The sequence below is a fragment of the Ceratosolen solmsi genome, unplaced genomic scaffold, assembly GCF_000503995.2.
Source record: "Ceratosolen solmsi marchali unplaced genomic scaffold, CerSol_1.0 scaffold23, whole genome shotgun sequence".
NCBI lineage: Eukaryota > Metazoa > Arthropoda > Insecta > Hymenoptera > Agaonidae > Ceratosolen > Ceratosolen solmsi.
Window position 1 is genome coordinate 938,947 of NW_011948430.1, and position 25,638 is coordinate 964,584.

Consider the following 25,638-nt stretch of genomic DNA (forward strand, 5'->3'; position numbering starts at 1 on the left):
CAATCCCCCCCCTGTAGATACGGGGATCCCCCCCCCCTCCCCTCCCCTCCCCTCCCCGCCCGCCCCGCCTTAAACTTGTGATTTTTTACTTTACAAATAAAAATAAATTTCAACTCCCGGCATTTATTTTATTAAACATATACATGTTTAATTTCAAAAGCTACCCTCGTGAATTTTAGTAAGCCATGTAAATTAAGAGGTTATGTTATTTTCATGCCATATTGCCTAGATAAATGATAAATGATAAATCAATATGAGACAAAATTGGCTATTAAATTTTCATTGGCTGTCCATTTATGGTTCCGTTAATATATTATCTATTTGCAGATATTTTCACAGTACAGTAATCCTCGCCTTTCAAAATCATACGAAACTTCCTCCGCCTAGGAGAATGTTGGAACATTTTTACATTTGAAATTGGCCAATGTATGGGTGGACTTTTATTATCGGGACGACTGAATATCATCGTGACTATGAAAAAAAATAAAATATATTGTTTGCCTATACGACAGAAAAGCTTGTAATAATTAATGTACGAGTTATTATGACATTACCCGAACAATAAATTACAATTCATTTGTTTCCGAGGTCTCTTTGATACACGCGATGTGCATTAATAAGATTTACATATAATGAAATAATACTTAAAAAAAGATCAAACTAATTTTAATATCGAGATTACGGTATTAATCTTGTTCGCGAGCAAGTGACAAGCGAATTAGCGCATAAGCATTATTTTATTTTAAATATAAGCATTAGCGTATGTAAGAAGCTTTTGTAATATAGATTGCGACCGTAAACTTGTAAATTGTAAACTTAATCGTTTTAATATGGAGCTTATTATTTGTTTATCCTCGTACGTGTGTAAATATTTCTAAATATGAAGGTGATTTTTGAGTGATGATTTGACTGAATTTCATGAAATTCAAATTCCTTATTGCATCGAATTAGTAGATGCCAAGTATTTGTTACAATCTGTCATGTGATGCCATTGTAAATAAAATAATTATATCTCGATGCGAGTATGCTTTTACTCAAGTTTGCTCAATATTTTTCAATAATAACATTTGAAAAGTTGTTTTTTTTTTTTTTAATTTTCTTCTGATACCGCTAAATATTGCTTACGATTCAGAAACAATAGATCTCAATGATAATATATTTCTCTTCGAAGAAGTTAAAAAAATAACCAATCGAGTATTAATTGTTTTCTATCATATTTCACTGGGTGTACGAGTACTATTCAAGACGGATAATGGATAAAAGGAAGTGCGTGCATACACGTTTCGCGAAAGAAAATGAGGAAAATGTGTTAGAGGAATCGCGTTAAGTGAACAGTTTTGCACGAATGAGGTAAATATCGCGCTTAAGAGCCACAAGCTTAAAAGAATTATAAAGTTAGCGATTGCCGTTCTATCGAGTTGTAGCGCATAACCGAATGGAATGGAAAAAAGTCGAGAATTTGAATCTTACATTTTGCCCTCGCAGTACGCAAAATGACTCTCAACGATTACGCATACATTTAGAAAATCAGTACAGCATGCATAAATCACGTGTACGGCTTGTATTAGTATTCATTGTTTGTTTTCCTTTATTTCTCTTTTTCATTGATCATTTTTCCTTTCTTTTTGCTCCAGATAATAAAGCGCACTTTTCGGGCTTCTTTTGCGCATGCGTTAGGCGTGATAATTTATCATGAAAGCACGGGTTGGTGGGCTTGCCGATATAGAAAGCCGTCCGTCCAAGAATACATTTTCCTTCTGGCGCGATAATTTTCTGGGCGCTCTTGAGCAGCAGCGCGCTGAGCACACATAGCGTACATGTCGCTAGCTAACCATCGACCAATATAAAAATTAGTATGCGATTGGTCGGCGAAAGGGAGCGCGTGGGTGGGGTGGATCAAGGTAGGGGGACGGGACGTTGCCGACGAGTGAAGGAGATGACCGGGGGGGGGGGGAGGAGGAGGAGGAGGAGGAGGAGCGCAAACCTGGAAAGCTAGATAGGCTGCATGCAAATGTCCTGCTCGGAGCTTTAGCTTACCTCCATCGTTTGGGAGTGGTGAAGGGCCTTGATAGCGAGAAGGGCCGACTGCTTGCTGGCGAAGGTGACAAAGGCGCAGCCTTTGCTCTGCCCGTTTTCCCGGAGCACCGAGCACTCCTCGATTTCCCCATAAACGTCGAACATGTTCCGCACGTCGTTCTCCGTGAACTTCTTCGAGAGCATGCCCACGAAGAGTTTGCGATCTGCAACAGAGAGAGAGAGAGGGGGGATGAGCGTCGGGATTCACCGGGCTGCTGGAAGAGCCGTGTGCTCCGTGCCATTCCTTCCGAGCTCTTACGTAATCCTTGATATAGCTCAGGCTCTATGAGCGTACAATTATCGGCTGGCGAATGCAAGCGCACCGATATTTTGTGTCCTTATTCTGGCTTACGTAAGGTCGCTCCGCCGGCTATTGTGCAATATATTTGCCGACGGACAAAGATTGCCCATTAAATGGGAATATGCGCCGGGGATACGTATTTTCCGAGTCTTGCGTGAAAAATTTATGGCTGATTATGAGCTTTCGCTATAATAACTCGATGTAATTCATTTTTCAAGCGAGAGAGGCATTCGCCTATGTGGCTCTCTTTGACATAAAATCGAATTATTTAGCACGGCGCTTTTATATTGTATTTGATCCCAAAGTGGTGGCGTCGGTCATAAATTTTCTGACTTTGTCGCGTTGCTTATTTCGTCATCGATTGATGATTAAATATCGAGTCTTTTGCTACGTTGTGTGTGCAAAATAAATATATGACGAATAGAATGAAAGGAAAGCAAAAAAAAAAAAAAAAAAAAAAAAAAAAAAAAAAAAGAAAAAGAAAAAAAAAGAACATTATTTTCATTGCGGAATAATGGTTTTTACGGAGACTACTAATAATATCGTGATGTAATTTAATTTGAAAACGTAATTGTTCTGCATTCGAAAAGTAATTTCCTGCCAAGACAATTGTATTTTCCGAATTATAAACTTTACATCACAATTACACTATAAGCACACTATAATGCAACATGGATTTTTTTTTCTTTCTCAAAGATACGTGGCTTTTTTTATCCGCCAAAAGAGCTTTTATTTACTCAGGCATGATTTTCGGTATTGTTATTTTCATATACGGGCAGAAAGAAAGTTCGTTTGATCTTTTCGTGGTTTTAAGAAAGTCTCCGGGAGTGCAATCATGTACACTTGGGGGTTTTGTTTCTTCGACGTTCGTTACCAGATCGCTCCTCAAGACGATACGCAAAGAGCACGAACGAAAGCCATAAAAAGGGCGTTTATTTAAGGGCCGGAGAAGGTCGTCGGCTAATATTTGTTTAGGCCTCGGGAAGGAAAAAAATCAACGTCGGTCCAAAGCAGCTTATGTAAATTCTCATCTTCCGCACATAATGTTGCTCCGAAAGTGCACGGTACTATGCGCCGGGGAGAAAAAGAGCAGAATACCATGGAAAAGATGAAGGCAGATAAAAAAGGATAGCGCAAAGGAGAGTTTATGCATCGCACTAATTTGATTAGACGCAGTAAGGTGAAATGAAAAATCCACGATATAAAGAAAGAAGTGGAGAATAAAATGGGATGTTATGGAAAGAAAGTTGTGCGAAGAAGACCTTCTTCTCATAAATTCATTAATTTATTAATTTATTAATGAAATGTAAAAGAAGCGAAGCTAAGGACGGAAGAATGAGAGAGAAAGAAGAGGAAGAAGATGAAGGAGAAGCTAAAAAGACTGACTTATTAGGAGCGCGGAGTACGAATGAGGAATTAACGATGGCGTGGCCTAGAATTTTCATAAAGCAAAAAAAAAAAAAAACAAAAACAAAAAAAAAAAGAAAAAACAACAATAACCACAATATTGTCATTCAAGTTGATATATCGCAGGCGTTCGAAGCAGAGATAAAGGAAGTAAAGAAGGTAAAGAGCCGTGCAAGTCTGGAATGTAAAGTACAAAGTCGTAGGTGATGTAGTGGAATCAGGAGGCGCGGCAAACGTATACGCTGATATATTTGTCGGAAGCCCTGTCCGCCTGCACTTGGCTCACCGGTTCTAACTATTGGTTTAATTAATTTCCTACCCTACCGGAAGCCCCTGTCAGCGAGTCTGGTCGCGGGCGAACCAGGCAACGGCCCACTTCAGCTATAGATCGGATTTCTCCGAGGATTGGGCACAACTGAAAAGAATGTTCCCCGGTGTCTGTCAATCGATACACGCCCCTAGTGTAGCACATTACAACAGCCCTTCGTAACTTGCGAGGAGATGTTGCACATAGCGCACACGCACACGATACACGGGCACACACCGTGCGCGCCAGCATTGCAATTTTCTACATTGTCGATAGTGAGCAGCACGGAACGCGCAGTTTTTACAAAAAAATGTCGGAAAAAATTGATTAATTATCAGGTGAAAGAGGTCGTTTTTAAATTCCATTGGGTTATTCATTATTAATAATGCAAGTGGCTCGTGTATGCAGGATTCATTACATTTGCATATATATATATATATATATATATATATATATATATATATATAGTCCATGTGTAGTGATGTAATAATGTTATTTAACAAAATTAAGGTGAATTCTTTAGCAAATATTATGAACAATATAAGGCATTCGTTATATCTGAAGGTCGATATTTATATTTTAAATGCAGAATAATATTATTTTACCGTGATAAAAGAACATTTAATTTGTCTAGAAAGTATGAAAACCTTGCTTAAATACTTTTTGAAAAGCAATTCAAATTAATTTCCATAATTCCCTTTTTGTGTATTCAATCCATTATATTATTATCTTAATATGCGAAACAAAGTATGATCTTGGAAAAAGGATTTAACGAAATTATTTTTTGCTATTCACGAAATATTAAAGAGCGCATAAGTTAAAAGAAAGAGAAATGAAAATAAAAAGAAACATTGTAGCTTAGCGAAAAAATAGCAAGGATTCCGGAGCTCTGAATATATATTATTCACAAATGCAAGCGCCTAGTTATATCCACATACGTGTATATACACGCATGCACGCACACGCACACGCGCGCGCGCACGCACACACACACACACACACATATATATATATATATACACAAATATACGTATGTGTAAATACATTTCGTATCTTTTCTTCCTGCATCTTGTCTCTCGTCCCCTCGCTTTCTCACTCCCTCTCACTTGCTTTCGTCTCTTATCTAGCTCTGCTCGCCATGAATTTACACCTCCTTTGTCATCAAACGCGACAGTTACCGCGTGCCGAGTCGTCGACATTACCGGACTGAATTGTTAATTAAATGTGAACTATGAATTTTGTTTTAACTTGTTACGGTTATGGTAGCTTTGTTATTGCAGTCTTTGGTGACCGTAATCTAAATTATATGATATATATATATATATATATATATATATATATAATCTAAATGAATACACTGTATTAACAAAGGTCTAATAATGCCTACAACTGATTATCCTGAATTTAATTTGTTATAAATTGCATGAAAATAATATTGAGGTGTTTTATAAAAACTGAAAAAAATAGTTTTTATCCTAATATTTATAAATCATTAAAAGTCCTATTTTATTAGTATTGATTATTATTAGTACTTATTACGAAATTAATACTTATAAAATAATTACGAGATGAGAAATGCACGTGTACTGTTTGATCTTTGATTTAATATTACTTTATTAGACTATTTATTGAAACGAATTTTGTTAAAGCGATTCGATAAAATTTTAATAAACAAAAATGCTTTTGCTAAAAATTTTAAATTAAATAACCAACTATAACACTATTGATATTTAAAATGCTAGTGAAATTGTTTATTTTATAGAAATTATCATTTACATTGGATAATTAATTCTACATTCGTATTTAAAATTATAATAAAATATGTTAGAAAAACCATATAATGAAAAAAAACTAGTTGAATATTTGTTATTATTCATTATTTCAAAACAATTTTTTTTTTTTTTTTTATATTAATAATAAGTCCCATAAGCTGGAAGTTTATAATCTTATTATATTTTTTATATTCAAAGATTACAAATTTTTGCGTAAAATATTTTATGTCAATTTTTAAATGAATTATTATGAGGTTTAAATTGTTATTACGCACGTATTAGTGCCTATAAGGGCAAAGAAAACATTTTTTCATTTCAACTTCTTTTAATATAAAACCAAACGTAAATTTATTAATTACATACCTTAATTGTGCAACGATTAGGGATATATTCTTATATAATTCAAGTGATTAGCTCAAACATCAAGTTAAAAATATTTTTAACTAAATATTAGTGAAGTAGTGACTTAAATTAAACAATTGAAATGATGAATTTCCGAATTTTTATGGATGAGATGAGGTTAATCCGTTATTTGACAATAAAAATCAAATGTTATAATGATATTTTTAAAACTAGCTACATTGGCGGTACATTGAAAGTATTACCGATTATTATTATTTGTTATCATATCATTTTTCGAATGTAATCTTTTTTCTACGTGCACTAATGTACCAACAACAGTGGTGAAATTGACGAATGGGCCAAAAAGAAAACAAAAAGATTTTAGGTAAACGTTTGAGAAGTAAGAGGAGATGTATGGAATGGTAGTTCGATGCACTTTTCTAAGGCAAACAGTTCGATATGTTTAACTTTCTTAAGCTCCAATGCTGCTGCTTGCCTTCTTGAATTTAAGCACTCCACCTCACTGATAACTAAAATCATTTTATGAATTCGCCGCTCAAAGCATTTTTACTTGTCAAAATTTTCAAAGAAAGATAAGTTCCTCACGACTCATCTGTGGCATTTCAAAATTTTTGCCAATCTCATTTAATCGTATTCAAGTGATTTACCACGACTTACATTAAAAACATCACGTTATTAGAAAGCACATAAGAGCTAATAATACATTGTTATGAATTATAGACAAATAATGTGTGTTATAATAAAGCTAAAGTCGAGCGGACAAATTTGTGCAAATAACTATTTTTAGGCTAGAGGCATGAGAATTAGTGGAGAAACTTGTGATCCACTCACTGCTGTCATAATTCTATTATTGGTTCATTGTGGATGGAAGGTGTCAATTACAAGTACTAAATGCACTAACAGTTGAACCGATCGGGGGCAAAAAAAAAAAAGTAAAAAAAAAAACGTAGAAGATTCAAAGGAGTTAACAGCTTTGTACAATCATTATTTTACAGTTTTTAAAAAATGCTTTTTTTTTTTAAGTTTTTAACAGGTCAACTGCTTGCATATTGCTAATTGACTTTCAGTTTGAAATTTCAGGTTCTAATATAATCCCACGCACGAGAGAAATTTTATCTATAGAATTTATCATCACATACAACGCAAACATCAATTGTATTTATAGATAATGAAACATTAATAAATAAAAAGGGAAGCAGTATTATTGTTATCAATCTATGCAACTGTTCAATAATTATACTTAGAGGTGTATTAACTATTCTAATGTTGTATGAAATATCGATAGAAAAACTTTCTCTTAAACGGCTAATTTCTTTTTCGTGTATCCATTTAAACGTCAAGATTTCAAGTATTTTATTGTACACAAAAGATTAGGGACATTAAGAATTTACAAGGAAGATAACGTGTCAAGTGACGGTGCTAAGATTTAAACATGTCCGAAACGCAAGAGAGAAAGAAGAGTCGCATGTCGAGCAATCTTTCACTAGTTCGGCTCAGGCCAAAATATCATTTTGGCAAAGGCACAAACTAATTATTTCTCACATCAATAGTGTCTTACGTAGTACATTACCGAAACATGCCACCTTCAAACATTCTTCATATAATATTTCATAATAATGTAATCCCGATTGCTTATTATTTGAATAATTTAAAAATTCTACTATTCAAAGCTATAATAACTCGTTAAAATTTGTATTCTTTTATAGTTTTATTTATAACTTTACTTGTACATCTTTGTGGCAGATATATGATAAATACGTACGCGCAGCGCGTATGTTTAAAATCTCGAGCTTCAAGGTCAGAAGATTTTAATTCTTAGAATAACTAGTGAATGTGATATTTTTGGAGTCGTCTAAGATTGGGCAAAAAGTGAAGATTGTTCGATCGAAACGAATCAACAATTACTAGTCACGGTCGTTTTGCATTTAATAATAGTTCCATGTATTTATTAAGTAATGGCCCCATTAAATGCACCTTATATAACTGTACGACTTTATTTTATTATTATTATTATTATTATTATTATTATTTTTTATTTATTTATTTTTTTTTTTTTTTTATAATAAATTTACAATTTAAACTGAGTACCGTAATGGATATATTTGTCGAGATTTATGAAAAACATTGAGTACTGGTAATTATGTAATTGGTATGAAAAATAAAATTTTTATGAAATACAACTGATATAAATACGCAATTAATAATTGTATAACATCACGATGTTTAAGTAGAATCATGTAGGATCGAAAGCAAAGTTTGTGTTTATAAAGCGATTTGCAATTGCAACAATGTATTTATTTGATTTATTACGCGCACGACTCATTATGTTCAAGCAAACTTTCATTTAAATGGTTAAATAATTAATACTATTAGCCGTTCTATAAATTTACGATGATAAATATTTACTATTGTTTTGTTCGTGCGCGTTCCATTGGTAAAGATTTTTCAAATGTATTTAATAATCTATTATCCAGTATCGGTAATTAATTATTGCTTTAAATATAATTTTTCAATCTATAGTTAGTTTATTGTGTAAGTCATAGATCGCATGCGTAAATATTTAAAAAAAAAAAAAAAATTTCCCTCTGAGCGGTCATTAGGCATATTATTTCAATAAGTTTGAGATGAATATTTGCCGCAATAGCTCGAGACACTTTGTTAAAGAAAGTTGCTTGAAATGTAACTGACGTTAAAGAAAAAACTAGAAAGCCAGATCATTATAATAATTTTTAAAAAGGGAAAAAAGTCTGAAAGAAAGTATGATTGCAACATGTGAAAGGTCGACGAATTAGCACGCTTCGTTTTTATGATGATAATAATATTTCTTGTGAAAAAATGACGAGACACATTCGTGATGGGATCGGCCAAGGAAACATAATAAAAGTTCGTCCACTCGTTCTATCTCTGTTTCTCTCATTTCTCTCCTCTCTTCCCTCGGGTTGAATAATCTCCTTAACAATTCAACTCTACAAAATACAATAAAATTGAAGAACATTGAATTAAATTCATGACTCTCCCAGAGCCGCCGCTCTCCTATCTCTTCCCCCTCCCTCATCATCATGGTTTTGCAAGACAAAATTCAATTTCATCGTCGGTCTTGGTGTAATTATTAAAGAAATAGTGCAAGGATGATTATTCGATAGAGGCAAGTCTGTCCGTATTAACGGCGGCGCCCCATTTATATTCTATGTTAAATTTTAGGGTAGGGAACCTTGAAAATATGTGTGCGGCCACATTAGTATGCAAGTGACGTTTAGGTATTTCGTCGCACAAGAATAGAGAGTGAGAGAGCGAGAGAGAGAGAGATAATAGAATCGTGGAGAAAAGAAGGCGCGATGCTGGTCAGCGCAGTTTGCCAGAGTCGACCGGAAGGAACTTGAGGCATTGAAACCCATACAAATGACCAATTAAGCTTCTGACGCTATTCGCTCCCTTTCCCCGTCTTGCCGCATTTCTTTTTCTTTCCTCCTTACTTCTTCTTTTCTTTTTTCAAGGCCGCTCGAAAAGCTCTCCACAGTTTACACAAGAATTAACTGATTTATTTTGCTCCCTAGGTTAAGCGAGCGACATTCCGTTCTTTTGTTCGCTGGTAAAGGAAAGGGTGGCAGCGAGCGCTCGTACGCGTGCAGGATGTCCTAGCCGATAAGCTTCCGCTCGTTTTTCCTTTTTTTTTTTTTTTTTCGTTACAGAAAAAAGGCCGGGCGAATCGCTTACGATAAGCCACGGCAGCATTAATTCAGCAAATAAATATTTATCACCGCATAAATATTGATTTTACTCGCGGAGCACACCGGGGTCAAGAAGCCGTCTCGTGTGCCGCCCCTGCAGACGGCAGCCAGTGATTTTCGAGTATCTTAAAATATTTTATATATTGGTAAAAGGGACGTGACGGGGAGTTGGAGGGGCTTGGGCATGAGAGAGCGAGAGCGAGTGCGAGAGTGAGAGTTTGAGCGGCAGTGTGAGGGGGTACGGGGGTACGGGGATTACGGGTGGTATGGTGGTACGGCGAGCGGGAGGGGAGGGAGAGGAAGAGACACTGGCGGATAGAACGGATAATGATTCAGAAATAATACAAGAGCTTATTACGAAGGCTCGGTGGTGGTCGTTGCGAAGATTATTAAACTCGTCGAGACGACCGTCGATGTCTCAAGTTTCAGTCTCGGTCAATTAACAATGGAAAACAATTGATATTCCAACTACCGTGCATCGAGTTGGACGGAGATTTCGCAGTAACGATTGCGAACACTATATATAATGAACAATGAGGCGTCTAATATCATATAAATACTGTGGAAAATGACGCCGACGTTGTGTTGTTCTGCATCTTGTACGTAGGATAAAAGCGACCTACGCCAAGCAGCGAGTTTTATAAATTTCAAAATAACATCCCGGCTGACTATCCATCCATATATGTCGGCCAGCGAGGACATATCGTGCATGTAAATATTGTGATTTAGAATTCGATCATCTCGATCACGATCGGAATTCGCGGGCCTCGTGCTAACTCCCCAGCTGTCGCATCCAAAGCCAAAAGCTTGCCCGGCGACTTTTCTTTCGCAGCCCAGACACGCACGCACACACGCACGCACGCACACACGCGCACACGCACACTTCAATGTCTTTCTGCTACCATAAAATACAAATGTGGTATAGGAGTAGGGTGGGCCGCGTGTCTGCGTTCATTCGCAATCTCCCCCGCCCGTCCATTTATTTAATTGCGAATAGAAAATGTCACGGTCACGATTAATGCAGAGGGAAAATCTCGGAGGTACGAAGAAGCACGCGAGTGAAGAAGCGCGAGACTACGTACGCTTACAATGGTAGCCGAGAGTATCGCAATCGTTATTATGCCGCGCATAATGTATAAACGATCGCGAAACGTAATTTGAAAATCAAGGAAACAGCGAGTAAGCGAGCGAGCGCTGTCGTATTGGCAACAAGGAGAAAAAATAATGCTCGCGATCGCCCAATAGCGTGCCCGTGTGTTCACATGAGTTTCGAGTTAACGACAATAATGCTAAACGCGCCGATGGAAAATATGAAATATACGGCAGCAAGGGGTTGGAAGAATTAATGCGACGTAGGTGGGTGGGGCATAGCCCTAGGCCTAGGTAGCGTTTGGTGGATCTAAATTCCTCCGGACAGGCGAGCGCTCGTTGCGTCTGCAGCCAATCGTGTCGTCACATCCTGCACGCACCGGGGCTTTTGTGCCAGTCACGTTAATGATAAATGCGAAGCGCACGCACACGCGTCACCTGCGCGTGCATCGCCGCTGCGCATTGTCGCTGCTACAAGTTTTTAATTTCAATCCATCGTGACACCTCTCCCCCCCCACCCCTCCCCACAACCCCTTACACCGCACACCGCTCAGCCCCCTCCGCTCGTCATTCGCCCCAACCGCCGCCACCGCCGCCACCACTCGTCGTTGCGCAAGAACAGCCGATACGTATGGTCGAGGCGCGCAATACGTGACACTTTTTCTTGATTGTGCCATTGTGCCATCGCGCGCACTTATCACTTACCTATTATCCCTTTTGCCGACTCCTTTAATTGCATTTTTTCAGATTTACGGCCGTGAGAGTGGCGAGCTTACGTGGCAGCGAGAAGTCGAAATTGAAAGTTTTCGACACGCAAGTGCGACGTGTTTATGATTTGCGCATACGTTAACTGCTGACGCGCATACCTACTGAGATGTGTATCGTTGCCGAGTCGAGAGATCTTTTTTCTGTTTTTTTTTCTCTCTCCAATTTCACTACTCCGGCAAATAAAAATACTGGCTTATGCGAAAACTCGCGTACAGTCGAGGCGCGTCGACAAATGTAAAGCTGTCGGAAAATACTTTGTCCCGAGAATACGAGACGCAAGTTCATTAACACGCGCAAGCACACATCGATCTTGGAATACATAAATACATTTAACAAACGATAGATCCGGTTTCCGTCCATAAAACTTTGTCCGCTAATAGCCAACAGTTTTGTTCGGCGGCTTGAAATTCATTCTTTATGCAATCGTATATACTCCTTTACGAGCATCGGTAATTCATTGAAGGAAGCTAATGTAAGATTACGACTTCTTTATCGATTCCGTACCCATCATTTTTTTTTCATCTATGGCAGTACAAAAAAAAAAAAAAAAAAAAAAAAAAAAAAAAAAAATTCGACTGCCGCTCGTATTACGATCTCGACTTTCAAATCTTTCAACTTTATAACGAGCCACTGGTTAAGCCCATTTAAATATCAAATATATTCAATTTTAGCATATCTACATGCCGCTTTTAGATACAGATAAGTTAACTGTATATAGTGAAGAGGCAAAATCAACCATTAACCATTAGTTGGTGTTTTTATTTTCTTTTTGTTGCTCGAATGCAACGTCACCATTCTAGAAGTTTTTCAAGAGCTAAAAATGCCTTCAGGGATATTTAAAGTCGGATTACACCCTAATAAATGTGTAATTACATAACAATTGCAAGGTTGAAAAATAAAGTAAAGTGCGGTCTGAGGATATTTAATTTGTAATGAGAGCCAATTTTTCATTATGCTATAAAAACGACTCTATAAACGTTTCCAAGCTGAGCAGATGAATTACTTTTTTGTTTTAATTTTTTAAGCACGAGGGTATTTATTAATTAACTAAAATGACGAGGTTCTGTGGACTTTAAAAATCATTTAGAAATATGAAAAAGAGGGAAACGAGGGACTTTATTTACCAAGATATTAGTCATCCGCCGGCTTGCTCAGCATTTGTAGAGTACGGATGAGCACATTCGCATCTGGATATGTTTGTAATGCTCATTTAGAGCGTGAGGAGGATGAGGTGGAGGGGGGGGTGTAAGCAGGGAGCGAAATAGAAACAAAGAGAGAATAGACATGTACAATGTTTATTTAGATCCTAAATTATATTTGACACCGAACATTTCACTATTTCTGTCCGATGTTTATTAAAAGATAAAAATATTTATTAGAATATTAGGTAATTCTGTTTTAGAAATATACTAAATTACAATAAATAAATAACAATGTTTTATTAAAATGAATTAGAATTTTTATGTTTATAACAATTGACGATTATCAATTTAAATGAAATTACCTACTCAATTGCTTAACAATGAATTTATTAAAATTTCTAACATGCAATACGTATATTTGCTTGAAAAAAAGTTCGTTTAATTATTTTTGCAGATATTTCGTTTAAATAAGCTTGTAGAATGAAATTTTTATGTTTAAAAAGAAAAGCATTGATGGCTTCACAATGGAACAGAACAAACTCATTTCCTCCGTATAATTTGTAATTTTTCTATAATTGATAATCAATTCTCACAATGAAATGGAAATTTCTACTTTAACCCGTTCGGCATAGAACTATAAAGAATTCTGCAGTATCGAGAGGCTCTTCTCAACAGTTTTTCATCGCATGAAGTAAAAATCGATAAAGTCTCCCTGGTCGACAATTTTGTTTTAGTCGAAGGTTAGTACGAGGCAAATTTTTTTCAGGGTGGCGTTGATTTTCGTTAAGAATGCGCATTGCGGTACGACGCAACGTGAGAGTCAGAGAGAGAGAGAGAGAGAGAGAGAGAGAGAGAGATATTAATTAAAAGGTACAGTAGTTAGGAGGTCGACGTGTACGATTCAGCACTTGGCAGATATGGAGTGCAGAGATACGAATGAAAGGCGAGCGCATTCGCCCAGAGAGGAATAAAGAGAAAGGAATGGAGAGACAAGAAGGAAGGAAGGAAGGAAGGAAGCAAGGAAGTAAGGAAGGAAGGAAGGAAGGTAGGAAGCAAGGAAGGAAGGAAGGAAGGAAGGAGGGAGGGAAGGAAAGAATAAAAGAAAAAGAAGAAAGAAAGAAAGAAAGAAAGAAAGAAAGAGGAGACCAGGTTTTTCGCCCTTATCTTATCGCGCATTTACAAATCGTTGCTCTCTTCCCCGTCAGCGTTCTAAGGCGTGGGTAGAACGGTACACACAACTTTTCGAAATATAATAGTTTGAGTTATATTTCTCGTTCGCCTTCTTCGCGGTTGACACGGCAATTATCATTCACAAGGGCGGACTTGTGGATAAACGCTGTTGTACGCCATTAACATCGAAAACAGTGAGCTACGTCCAATGCAGCGAGAAATAATGGCGAGCGTCCCGTGGTCATAATAAAGCGTTACTTTTATTCAAGAATACTCGGACCGAGCACGAACACCGGCGGCACGCTGCATTCGTCCAATTCGCGCGCTCAAAGTCAATAGCATCGTGTTTACGGGGAATTCGCGTTAAATTTACCTCACCCCCTGTTTACCCGCGTTAAATTTTGCATCAATGTAGGTGAGGGGGCCCTTGCCCTTGAGGTTTCTCCCGTGGCTCGACGCGCAGAAACGAGAGGCAGCTAAAGCGGAGCGTCGCTGCTCGCGCGCTTATCGATTAGAGATGAGCTCGAGCGTTCCTTATTCCTCGGACGAAGTTGTCGTTGCGAATGTGCGCGCGCTCCTCGACCAATGGGAAAACAAAGAGGGAACAAAAGAAAGAGGATCGTTGTATCTAGTCTCATGCGCGCGAAGCGCATTCCCGGGGAAACGAGGTTAAGTCGAAGCGTTCGTTGTGTTGTGCGGAGGCTCGTCGAATGAATGAATTCTCGAGCGCGAGCGCGGAATCGTGGACGAGCTGTGGATGAGCGGTGGATGAGCGGTGGATGATGAGCGGCGGTGGATGATGAGCGGCGGTGGATGATGAACGATGGACGATGAGCGGTGGATGGTAAGGCGGCCGCAGTCGAGGAGGCGATCGCGCCTTCGGTGAAAAGTCTCGCGTCGCTGTAGTAGAGACGTGTCGCGACGGTAAGTAGGTTACGGCAGGTAGACCGCGAGAGTACCTGCGCGTGTGGCCATTAGCGTGCTTTTAAAAGGCGCGCACGCACACAGGCGTAGGCGCAAGTTGCACGCACTGGTCACACGCAGGCGGAGGGAGAGTCGCGAGCCGTTGCGCAGGTATAATCGCGCGCGGTTACATAATAGCGCGCGAAGGCTGCGCTCCACGTAATGTTGGCGATTCTTGCTTTTATGGTTTTGTATGCGCGCTCCGGGTAGTGGTCGCCGACGCCGGCACCACAGTCGCGCATTCGTTACGTTTTTCCATTATTCCTCGGCTCTCATTTTCTTTGCTCTTTAGAATGAATATCGTCTACTCGTTATAATCAAGCCGGGCTACTACAATCAACATTTGATCCTTCTCCCTCGACCGTCCCGCATTAAAGAATAATGGCGCATTGTTTGTTAGTTTTTCCTACTTTTATGCCTTTATATACGAAACAAATTTCGTTATAGAAGCAGCGTATTATCGACGTGCGTGCGCAGTTGTGTGTGGTTGTGCGACGTGGCAACGATTGAAATTGCAGGAAATGCTATTCGATTTGTACCGGAAAAACAATAGACATTTTGTGTAAATAACACAGCCCAGGAGCATGCTAATTGAAGGGTTGATGGAGGTTATGAAGCGGGTTGTCGGTGGGGCGGGGTCGGGGGCGGGGGGAGTAGTAGTAGAGAAAGACGCGCTCTCGACCAATATTATACATTCGGCCAAATAATAATAATAACGACCTAGCCATTTTAATTAAATTGGTATAGACTGTCATAAATGTTGCAAGATATTGAAGGGAACGGCGTTAGATAATATAGTAGGATAATGTATTATTCGGAGAGTTAGCATCTCCGTTATCTCTCGGTTATTTTCCAACTCAAAGTGAGTGAGCGCATTTGCCAGCCAAGGAAATAAGTGTAGTAATGGCCGATAAGCGGTGGGCTCTGGGAGGGGAAGGGTCGAGTGGCAAATGAAGGAAGTACGGACGACGCTTGGGAAGTAAGTAAAGGTGTGAGGAGAGACAGTATTGTACGAACGTACATAAATACGGTAAAAGCTCGAGTGGATAAAGTTACAAAATCAGGCGGGAATGAAAAAAGTTGGGATGTCAAGGAAGGAGCTTCAAAGCGGCGATATGAGCGAGGGACATATTTTGGTTAAAAGACACTTTGGCGGATGACGGCTGATGTGTAACGAAAACAAGCACGGACGAGCTTGGAAGAATAAATGGGGGAATAACGTTAACATTGACGGCTGTATCCGCTGATGTCTATCTCGAGGCTGAATTATTTGCCTTCATTGGCAATTCAAAAATCCAACTGTCGAGCATTGACTGCGACACTCTCGGTCGGCCGACAGCTTACGGTCGCCACTCGACGGCACGCATTTTATTTCAAGGAATCGAAGGTACGTACGCACGGACAATCGCTCTCGCGAATCACCAACCATCGACATCTTCCTTCTTTATTTTGGCACTAGACTGTATATAATATGATATACTCTCGTTATGCAATGGCAAATGTTGTCATTATCAATTGATCGTGTTAAATTATGCAGCGCGTTTATAAACGAAGATTCGTCTCGCGTATGTCGTGGAGCGGAGGATACTTTTATCACTGGGTACGACGTGACGGCCTCGTTAATTTTTGATATAATAAATTCATTATGATAAATAAATTGGGAGAACGGGGATAAAAGTGGTCGATGCTTGTTTCGCGTGTTAATGATCGGCGAGCTAATAATTAATAATTGCTAGAGAATATTATGATTGGAATAGCGCGCGATATAAGACTCTACGTGCACTATGTTTGATTCGATAGGAGTTTGATTCGACTGTGCTAATTACGTAGCAAGGAGATAAGAGCTTACCGTTATTCTTCGTTAATAGAATAATAATAATGAGTGTGGAATGTGGATAAAGTAGGCAAGCGTAGAAGAACAATGCCCATTAGACCAAATGGCGTACGTTAAAAATAAAACGTAATTTAGGAGAGTGTGCGAAAGGTCGGGGCTAGGTAATTAAGCCGATAGTCGAATAATCGAATAAAGGAGGAAGAATCGATGATTTTCCACAACAATGATTCAGCTGGTAAGAATTTGCGAGAGGAGTAGAATAGATTAAAAGTCACGATTATTAGCCTCTTTAGTATGTTGAGAGCAGAGTCCCGCAAAAGTTTAAAGCCATGTGATTTAGCGGTCTAATGACGTAAAATCCCCTAGCTTCTAAATTCCAAATAAAGGCGGAGCGACGGGTTGGCAAAGGGGCGGGAGGATGGAGGAGAGTACGGGCAGCCAAAGTCGTAGCCGAAAGGAGCTACTCGTGGGGTGGGGACGGCGAGGAGCGGTGAGGAGCGAGGAGAGAGCGGCGGCACGCGCCTCGCATGTGGAATGGTTTAAAATGTATCCGGGATCCAGCGAGTGGAATAACAACCGCAAAAAAAAAGGAGTCCGCTAGCTCCGTTGCTCCGTTGCTCCGTTGCTTTTGCTGTTGCTGTTGATGTTGATGTTGATGTCGATGTTGATGCTTGCTATTGCTGGTGCTACTCCCGACTTACGATTAACCACAGTCGCGGGGCAGACTTGTGTGTTGTGGTCTGTCAAGACCACACACTAGCAGAAGCAACGATTAATGCTTCACTCGCCCCGTCATTGCGTAAGAAAACTTACAGTAGCGAGCCTCACTCTAATACTTTGGCTTTTAATGGATGGAAGATGATGAGAGGGGATCATCGTCCTTACGAACTCTATGCTCGCCTTCTTCTACAAATGCCATATGTTTTGTGTTTTAATTTTTCATTAATTGACCGTATTAATCGAGAGATAGAGAGAGAGAGAGAGAGAGAGAGAGAGAGAGAGAGAGAGAGAGTATGTGTGCGTGCGTGTGAGGTGGTGGGGCAAGGAAAGGCAAGGGAAGCGGCTCAAAAGTACAAGCATCGTCGCCGTATCTCCCCACAGCTTCAAGTGACCTAAAATTCTAAACGAGTTCTTAGAGATTTGCTCGCGCGATTACACATTTTTGTATTTGAATTTTACGGTAATTGGCAGCGTTTTTCTCTACCTTCTTCCTTCCTTCGACACTCCGCACGCATCGAGTCGAATCGCCAGATATTGTCGAAAAAATCCAAGCCCGGCAACATTTAATTTCATTTTCTTCTTGTCGGCATCGACCATTTTCCGACCCGAACAAACTCATAATAACGTACATTTAACAATTGCAAAACCTTAGCGGCGCTGCTGGTTAGGCAGCGTGCCGCGCATACCTGACCGTATAATGAGCTATAATTAGAAGCGGCTTTCAAGAGGAGTTGTGGTCGCGTTCTGAAAATTCTGAAAATTCCCGGTATCTACGATCTCGCTCGTGATTAATAAACACGGGTGTTGGGCGTGAGGCGTGTGGCGAGCAGTGGAGAGGGGTCGCGGTGAGGGGGAGGGGAGCGACATTGGGTATGAGGGCGGGAGAGGGGGGGGGGTTGAATGGATGCCGAATTCGCGGCAGTGTACGCGACGACCGTGATCGCCAAAGAAAGTCGAAAGTTGAACGATCGGGAACTCGTGCAGACGTTACTAGGTCAAGCGCGTCTCTCGCATTGCGTCTACTAGGACTGATGTTACTACACTAACGCTTACACTCACCTCCGATACGTTTAATTATGTCATTAATTCCGTTACTTTGCCTCTCTCGCTGGCGTTTCAAAATCTAATGCGCGTTCGTCGGATCGGCCGTTTACTGGAAAAATGCTATTTCTTATCTTTCGAGTTAACGATACATTACGATTCTCGAGGATAAGTATTTTATATCAATTATCCGGTAGCTCGTGTTTTTCATTGCAGTCGAGCCTATATTTATTGCGCTTGTAAGCGGTAAGTTTTAATCGCCTCACTGACGAGGATGTTAATTGTTTGTTGTCGATACTAGATGGAGAGGTAAATATTACTTTAAATTGCCCTTGCGCCGATTTAATAAGCGAAAAAGCTATATGAAATCGTCAAGCTCGTACTAACAATATAAATAGTCCGATTGCTCTGATTTTTCTTTTTTCTTTTTCTTTTCATTCTTTCTTTTCAAAGTAAAGAACTGCTGCTAAACTTCTTTTACGCGTAATAACTCGTGATAATCAATGCTACAATAATTTTTTGTGTTGGTATTTTTATTTCCAATGGGCTGATTAAAAGAGGTGGAAAAATGATTATTACCGTTTAATCATTCTGCGGGCGATCGCAGATTATTTAATACATTACCCGTTTTTGTAAATACAGTATCGGCATTTGGAATAGTTCCAAAACTAATATAAAACATTGAATTTGTTTATTGGAAGAACGTCAAAAGAAAATTGGATTTCGAATCAAGCGTTGACAACGGGTAATGCGAATATCACTCAATGCTACATCAGCCAAGATTATGCTTTTATAAAGTACATATTTGTGTGTATACAACCATCGTAGATACGGGAAAATGTCAAATAAATCTAGATATTAACTTGCTTTACGTTATCTCTCCTCAAAATTTATCCTATCAATATTGCGAGGGAATTTTTTTTTAATTTTCAGATCATGCTTCTCCTAAGATAAAACACATTTACCATCTTTGATTAAACATAATAATCTATTATCGAACAGTTTAAATATTATATATAGTATAAATATTTAATAACTATTAAATACGTATAATATATAGTTGATGCATCATTGTATCGTATTAATTAATACGTATTTATAAATAATTGATAAAAAGTTGGCTTAAGCAAAGCAGTTAACGAACGAAAATGAATTCAATCAGCTATAATACAGGTTTCTACTTTCTTAAAACTTTAGTTAATACTACAGAGATAATTTTAAACTTTTTTTTTTTTTTTTTTTTTTTCTTTTTTTTTTTTTTTTTATGAACGATAAAATTATATTAGCTTGTATTCTGTTTGTATGGCATATTCGATAGTGTTTTTTTCATGTTTTTTTTTTTTGTTTTTTGTTTTTTATACGGCAAATATTATTCCAAAATTAATGCTTGTTTTATCGTTAGTGTACTACTCATGTGTTGGCTCATAAATATGCAAACATTTGTTTTTCAACGCAAATCGACGAATAAAGAAGCGGCCAGCGGGATTTTAAAGGGCGGCGGCAACTTACATTCAATAATACACGGCACTCATTGGTCGCGTTACTATTTAAATATTTTATTATTATTATCGTCGGCCGACAGGTAATTTAAAGTGTCGTTCGTGGCACGTAGCTAAGGGCCCCGTGAAGAAGTAGGGAGCGACGATCGCTGCCGAGGAAAAGAAAAGTCGTGACACGTAAGCGCACCGTGCCATGACTTTCTTTATGAATAAACAGCAGGATAAAGATGCAGGACGGAAAAAAATGCACCTGAATGAGCGTGTGGGCCGAATGCATTAGCTACGCTCACGAAGGAAGAAGATTTATCGCGCCCTTGGCTCGTTGTTCAAATGGTGAGTTTAGGATCGCCCTTGACGCAGGCGTCGTTGACACGAACACGAACATCGTCACTTACCAAACGCTCGGGAGAGGAGGGAAGAAAGAGGGGGTGGGGGGGGGCGGCAACGATCACACACGCGCTCGCACAAAGAGAGGGGGAGAGAGAGACAGAGTTTCCTGGGACTGGGTCAAATGTAAATCGAGAAGAAGCGTTACCGTCGCCGTCGCTTGCCAGTTCACTTTTCCCGACGTGCCCCGGAGTCTCTGTGTACTTTGAGCTCGCGCTTCTTCCATCTTCTCCCTTCCATCCTTTGAGCGAGCAACATTGACCCTGTCTCGGACACTCCGCGGATGTCCACACGAGCACGCGCTTCCCGACGTTTGCTTTGACGCTTCTTCGAGGTCTTTAATCGAGCCCGTGACGATTGCATCGGAGGAAACTCGTGGGTCGATTGTTTCGTAGGCCGACTCGCCAAGTTTCTCCGAAGCAAAAACACACACACAGAGAGAGAGAGAGAGAGAGAGAGAGAGAGAGAGAGAGAGCGCGCTTCCCCCTACATGCCCCAAAACAATTATTGCATCGGTGCTGGTGGTGGTGATGGCTTTTCATGCCGAAAGAGCCTCTTATTTCACTCCACTCTATCGTCAAGCGAGCCAATATTTATATTTTCAAATTATAGAGAGAATTTATAGAGAGTCAACGCGCGGGCGGTGCGAGTTTCGATGTAAATGCAAACTTTGGCGCGGTGCCTTTGCTCCCGTGGACGAGTACAAAGTGGTGATAGAGGGGTGTGCCGATTTTTATGCATCCTGGGCATCGATAATCAAGACGTTTCACCATTCTTAGACTTTCGTAAACAAGGAACGAGTCGTTGGGCGCTCCTTGTTCTGCGCTTGGAATCTGCGAAAGCCGCATACAGACGTCTCGGTCTTGTAGTTTCGGAGCTGCAGTTACGACACACGCGGAAGAGGTACATCTTGTTGTTTAGCTGGGGTATTCTCTCGTGGATCACTAATGTCGAGCCACTGACACAGTACGCTTTTCACTTCCGCTGCCAACTTTCTCTGCGTCCGGTCGAGACGGAGTCTCGCAACTTCCCAAAGAGAACTTGCGAGCGCGGCTCGAGCGAATCCTTTTATCTCGAGGCTGTAACTTTTTCACAGCGATCCGCGATTTTCGAAAAATATGCGGCCGCGCACACAGTCACGTCAATAAAGACGATTCTCGTAAATAAAGATATTAAGGCGAGCGAGGCCAATGTCTGTATAACGATACACTCCTCGATTAATTAATTGCTGTCACTCGTTCATTCGTAAAAATTTCAATACATAGCTCTTAATTTTCTTTCGAGTATCCTGCACATTTATCCTTTCTATTTCCAAAAATTCATATTTTTCCTTTCTAATCACTTGCAACAATATATATATATATATGTGTGTGTGTGTGTGTGTGTGTGTGTGTGTGTGCGTGCGTGTGCGTGCGCGCGCGCGTGTGTGTGTGTCTAGAAAGATATTCAAATATATAAATTTCTGAATGTTCATAGGGGGTCGGAATATCTCAGATGTTGTGAATTTAAATAAAATGGCCTTTATGTAACAAGAGGATAATTGAATAAATCAATTAAAACGTATTGATAATTAATTCATCGAATCTCGAATTATCGAATAAAATAAAGTAAAGCAATATAGTTGTAATAATGTGAATTATTTAACATTACGTTAATTATTGCGTTATTCTTTCTTTTTTTGGCACAATTAAAATTGATGCATGAATTTTAACGTGCAAAGACTTAAATACATAAAATCAAAAGTATGCAATGAAGTAGAAAAATATTCATACTCAAGGGGACAGAGTCGCGAGAAATTTGCGCGCTTAAAGCAAAATTATCGCAGAATATAAGCATGAAACACCCGAGCATACCTATACTTTCAAACATCCTTGACTTCCTCATGCTCTAAGCGACTCGCGGGCAGTTATGCAATAAACTCTCGACTTAGGATTTGCTCAATAAGTAAGACTCCAAAGAGTTAAAAAGAGGATGAAAAATGACGCCTAAATGACGGAAGTTAATTATTTAGAAAGACCATTACTTTTTTCATTTTTAACAATGTTGCATTATCATTTTAATAAATAATTGTGATTCTTGAATAAGCTAACGAGTTAAATAAGCATCCATTCGCTATTTTGATTTAAAAATGTTTATCATCTTGGTAAAGATAGAGAAAAATATATATTTAAAAAAAAATATATAACTTTTTAAATTATGGGCAAGTATGTTGTTTCTTTGTTTTTATTATATATTTGTATTTCTTTCTTGGCTTTGTAAGTTTCCAAAAAGAAAAAGGAAAAGAAAACTTTGAGATACCATCCAGAATTTATTAAATTACACAACCTAAATATGAAAATTTTACTCCGTGCGATTATACGCGTAACCATTAATCTTAATTTTATAAATTTCGATTTCTTAATATTTTAAAAAAAATTTAAGTCGTAATAGGTTTAGACAGCTATTCATTAATTTCTGCTTACAGTGATTTTCTTTATAAGTAAATTATCCATTTTTTTCTTATTTTTTTTTCTTTTTTTCTTATTCTATATGTAAGCAAAGATCATTTTAAAATATATCTACGACTCATTTTTCTTTAGTGCTCCAAATATTTTAATAAACCAGTTTTGAATTTCTAAATTTTTTTTCATTACTATTGACTATACCTATAATTTTTATAAAATGCTTCAATTTTATTTGAAAGTATATGAAAGATGCATTACTAATTGATCAGTTTATAAAGTTAAGAGGTGCATAGCCCAATAACGGCGGATAGAAACGAACATTTACAAATTTCAAATAACAACTAAACACATCATCAATAATATAAAACTAATGTAAATAAAAATTTAATGGCAGAATTTGAGACGCGTTTGCTTGTTATAAGTAAAGTTTTGTGTGGCTTCTTTCAACGTTTTCAGCTATCCTCAATATTTATTCAAGGCTCAATAAAAACAAGTAAGAAAAAGCCGACGTAACAAACTTGCATACGCATACCTACAACTACATACATACATGCATGCATACATGTATATATATATATATATATATATATATATATATATATATGCATTATTACAATTTTTCTTACATTGATTATGATTGTATACTTTTATAGAATTATGATTTTTTATTTATGCAACTTTAATGTTTCCGTTAGTTAATTACATAACAATGATTACGTCAAATGTTTTATTTACGAATATATATATTTTTAACTAAAATTACAGAAATAACACAACAACAAAACAACAACAAAAAAAAAAAAAAAAAAAAAATCAAAACGTTAAAAAGAAATGTCGAAAAAAAAGAAAATAATTTTTACGAGAGCCAAGTACTTGTATCACGTTATTGATTTTTTTTTATAAGAGAGAACAAAAATTTCATGAATTATAGGATTACGACTGGATGCGCACTGTTATTTAGCTAGAGTTACAATTAAAACTATAGGGTCATCAATTGTATGAAAAATTGCGGTTGCCATAGGTGCAATTACGGTAAAGCTAAGTATAAATTTTTCTCCCTGAAGGCTGTAAAATTCTTTGTGTTTTATTCAGGGAGTTTGGGAAACTTCTTAATTTCTTAAAAATTTCATCATTATCGTTTTTCTCCAGTCTCGCGTTAAGCCAATACAAAAGTTTTGGCAAAAATAAAGGGGAACAAACAAGAGAAAAAACCAAAGCCGTATGACTTAGTAAAAACGGCGTCTATATAGGCGGGTGAGTGGAGCGATTTGGCCCCGGGTAACTTGGAAATTTTTTTTTTTTTAAGGTCATTACGGTATTTTGGCATATATAAAATATAGTTGTACATGAAAAACAAAACTTTAAATACTAAGGTAAACTTTTTCTCGCTTTTATGGGTTTCTTTGGCTGGTGTTGGTGCTGATGCCGGTGCTGCCGTCATCGCCCCTGCACCACACAAATGAACGCTCGAGCTCGACTGAGTGCGTATGACGCACACTCAACTTAATATATACATCACGTTTGCTATTGCATACGAAAATACTAATGAATAATAAATACTCTTTATCTGTTCTAACGAATCATCATCATAATCGTCTCTCTCTCACTCTTTCTCTCTCTCTCTCTCTCTCTCTCTCTCTCTCTCTCTGATATTTCTTAATTCAAACCTCTTTATCTATGAATTTGTATTTCCAATCACTTACACACACTCTGTCCCATATTTCTTCCTTTATCTTTATATATTTCATTATTTAGAATAAAATTTCGTTATAACATCAATAAATGTTAAATTGATTTAATAAGATTATATTTTACGACTTTAAAAGAGAATTTCTGGTTTATTTATACTGTATTTTTAAGTTTATATCTTTTAAATTGATTACCCATTCAATGTATAATGAAAATTGATTATTATATATTGGAAAGTAAGTTGTAAGTCATTTATTTATTATAAATCCATTAAGATATATGAAGTACAAAGAGAACAAAATTCATACTTGCACTTTGTATTTATTTAATACTTTTCAAATCGGCTATATTTCTTCCTTTACTTATCGATCATAGGTATAAGTAGTGTATATATATATATATATATATATATATATATATATATTATGAAAACTATATATAATATTTACTATGTAAAGGATTTTACATTTTCCATATAATGGAATTATTATTGAGAATCCATCCATCATGTTGTATGTGTAATTATAGATTGCATACAGTATGATCCAGACCCATTATTAAGTCAGCAATTTAGCTTTTATAAGATTATATTTCTTATTCGTATTAATGTATTTAAATTCTTTGCACATATGAATAAAATATGTTTTAACATTCGTATAATTGAACTGATATAAGAAATTAGTCTATAAAAAATTGGTTAATTCGTTATTTTTGTCGTAATATAAGAGCCTAAGAGCCGATTGCAATTTTAATTGTGATCGTATGTGCGATTGAAGACGCAACATAAACTGCGCATCGATTGAGCTGTATGGAGAACAAGAAAATTTATTGAAATCGTAATAATTTTATTTGATCCCTGCATAATAGAATAAATAATATGATATAATTTGGGCGAATACACTGAAATTCATGCCAATGGCAAAAGCGTAGTTGATTTA

At 37.8% G+C, this 25,638-nt stretch overlaps 1 protein-coding gene across 11 annotated transcripts in view; it reads right to left on the reverse strand.

Moving 5' to 3' along the window:
• The window catches only part of LOC105363937 (CUGBP Elav-like family member 1), a 418,414-nt gene that overhangs the window by 24,072 nt on the left and 368,704 nt on the right, over positions 1-25,638 (reverse strand). For all 11 annotated transcript variants that reach the window (XM_011501754.1, XM_011501755.1, XM_011501760.1 and 8 more), the window contains one exon: positions 2,038-2,240. In XM_011501754.1, coding sequence (XP_011500056.1) covers positions 2,038-2,240 — 203 coding nt within the window. The remainder of the gene's footprint in view (positions 1-2,037; positions 2,241-25,638) is intronic.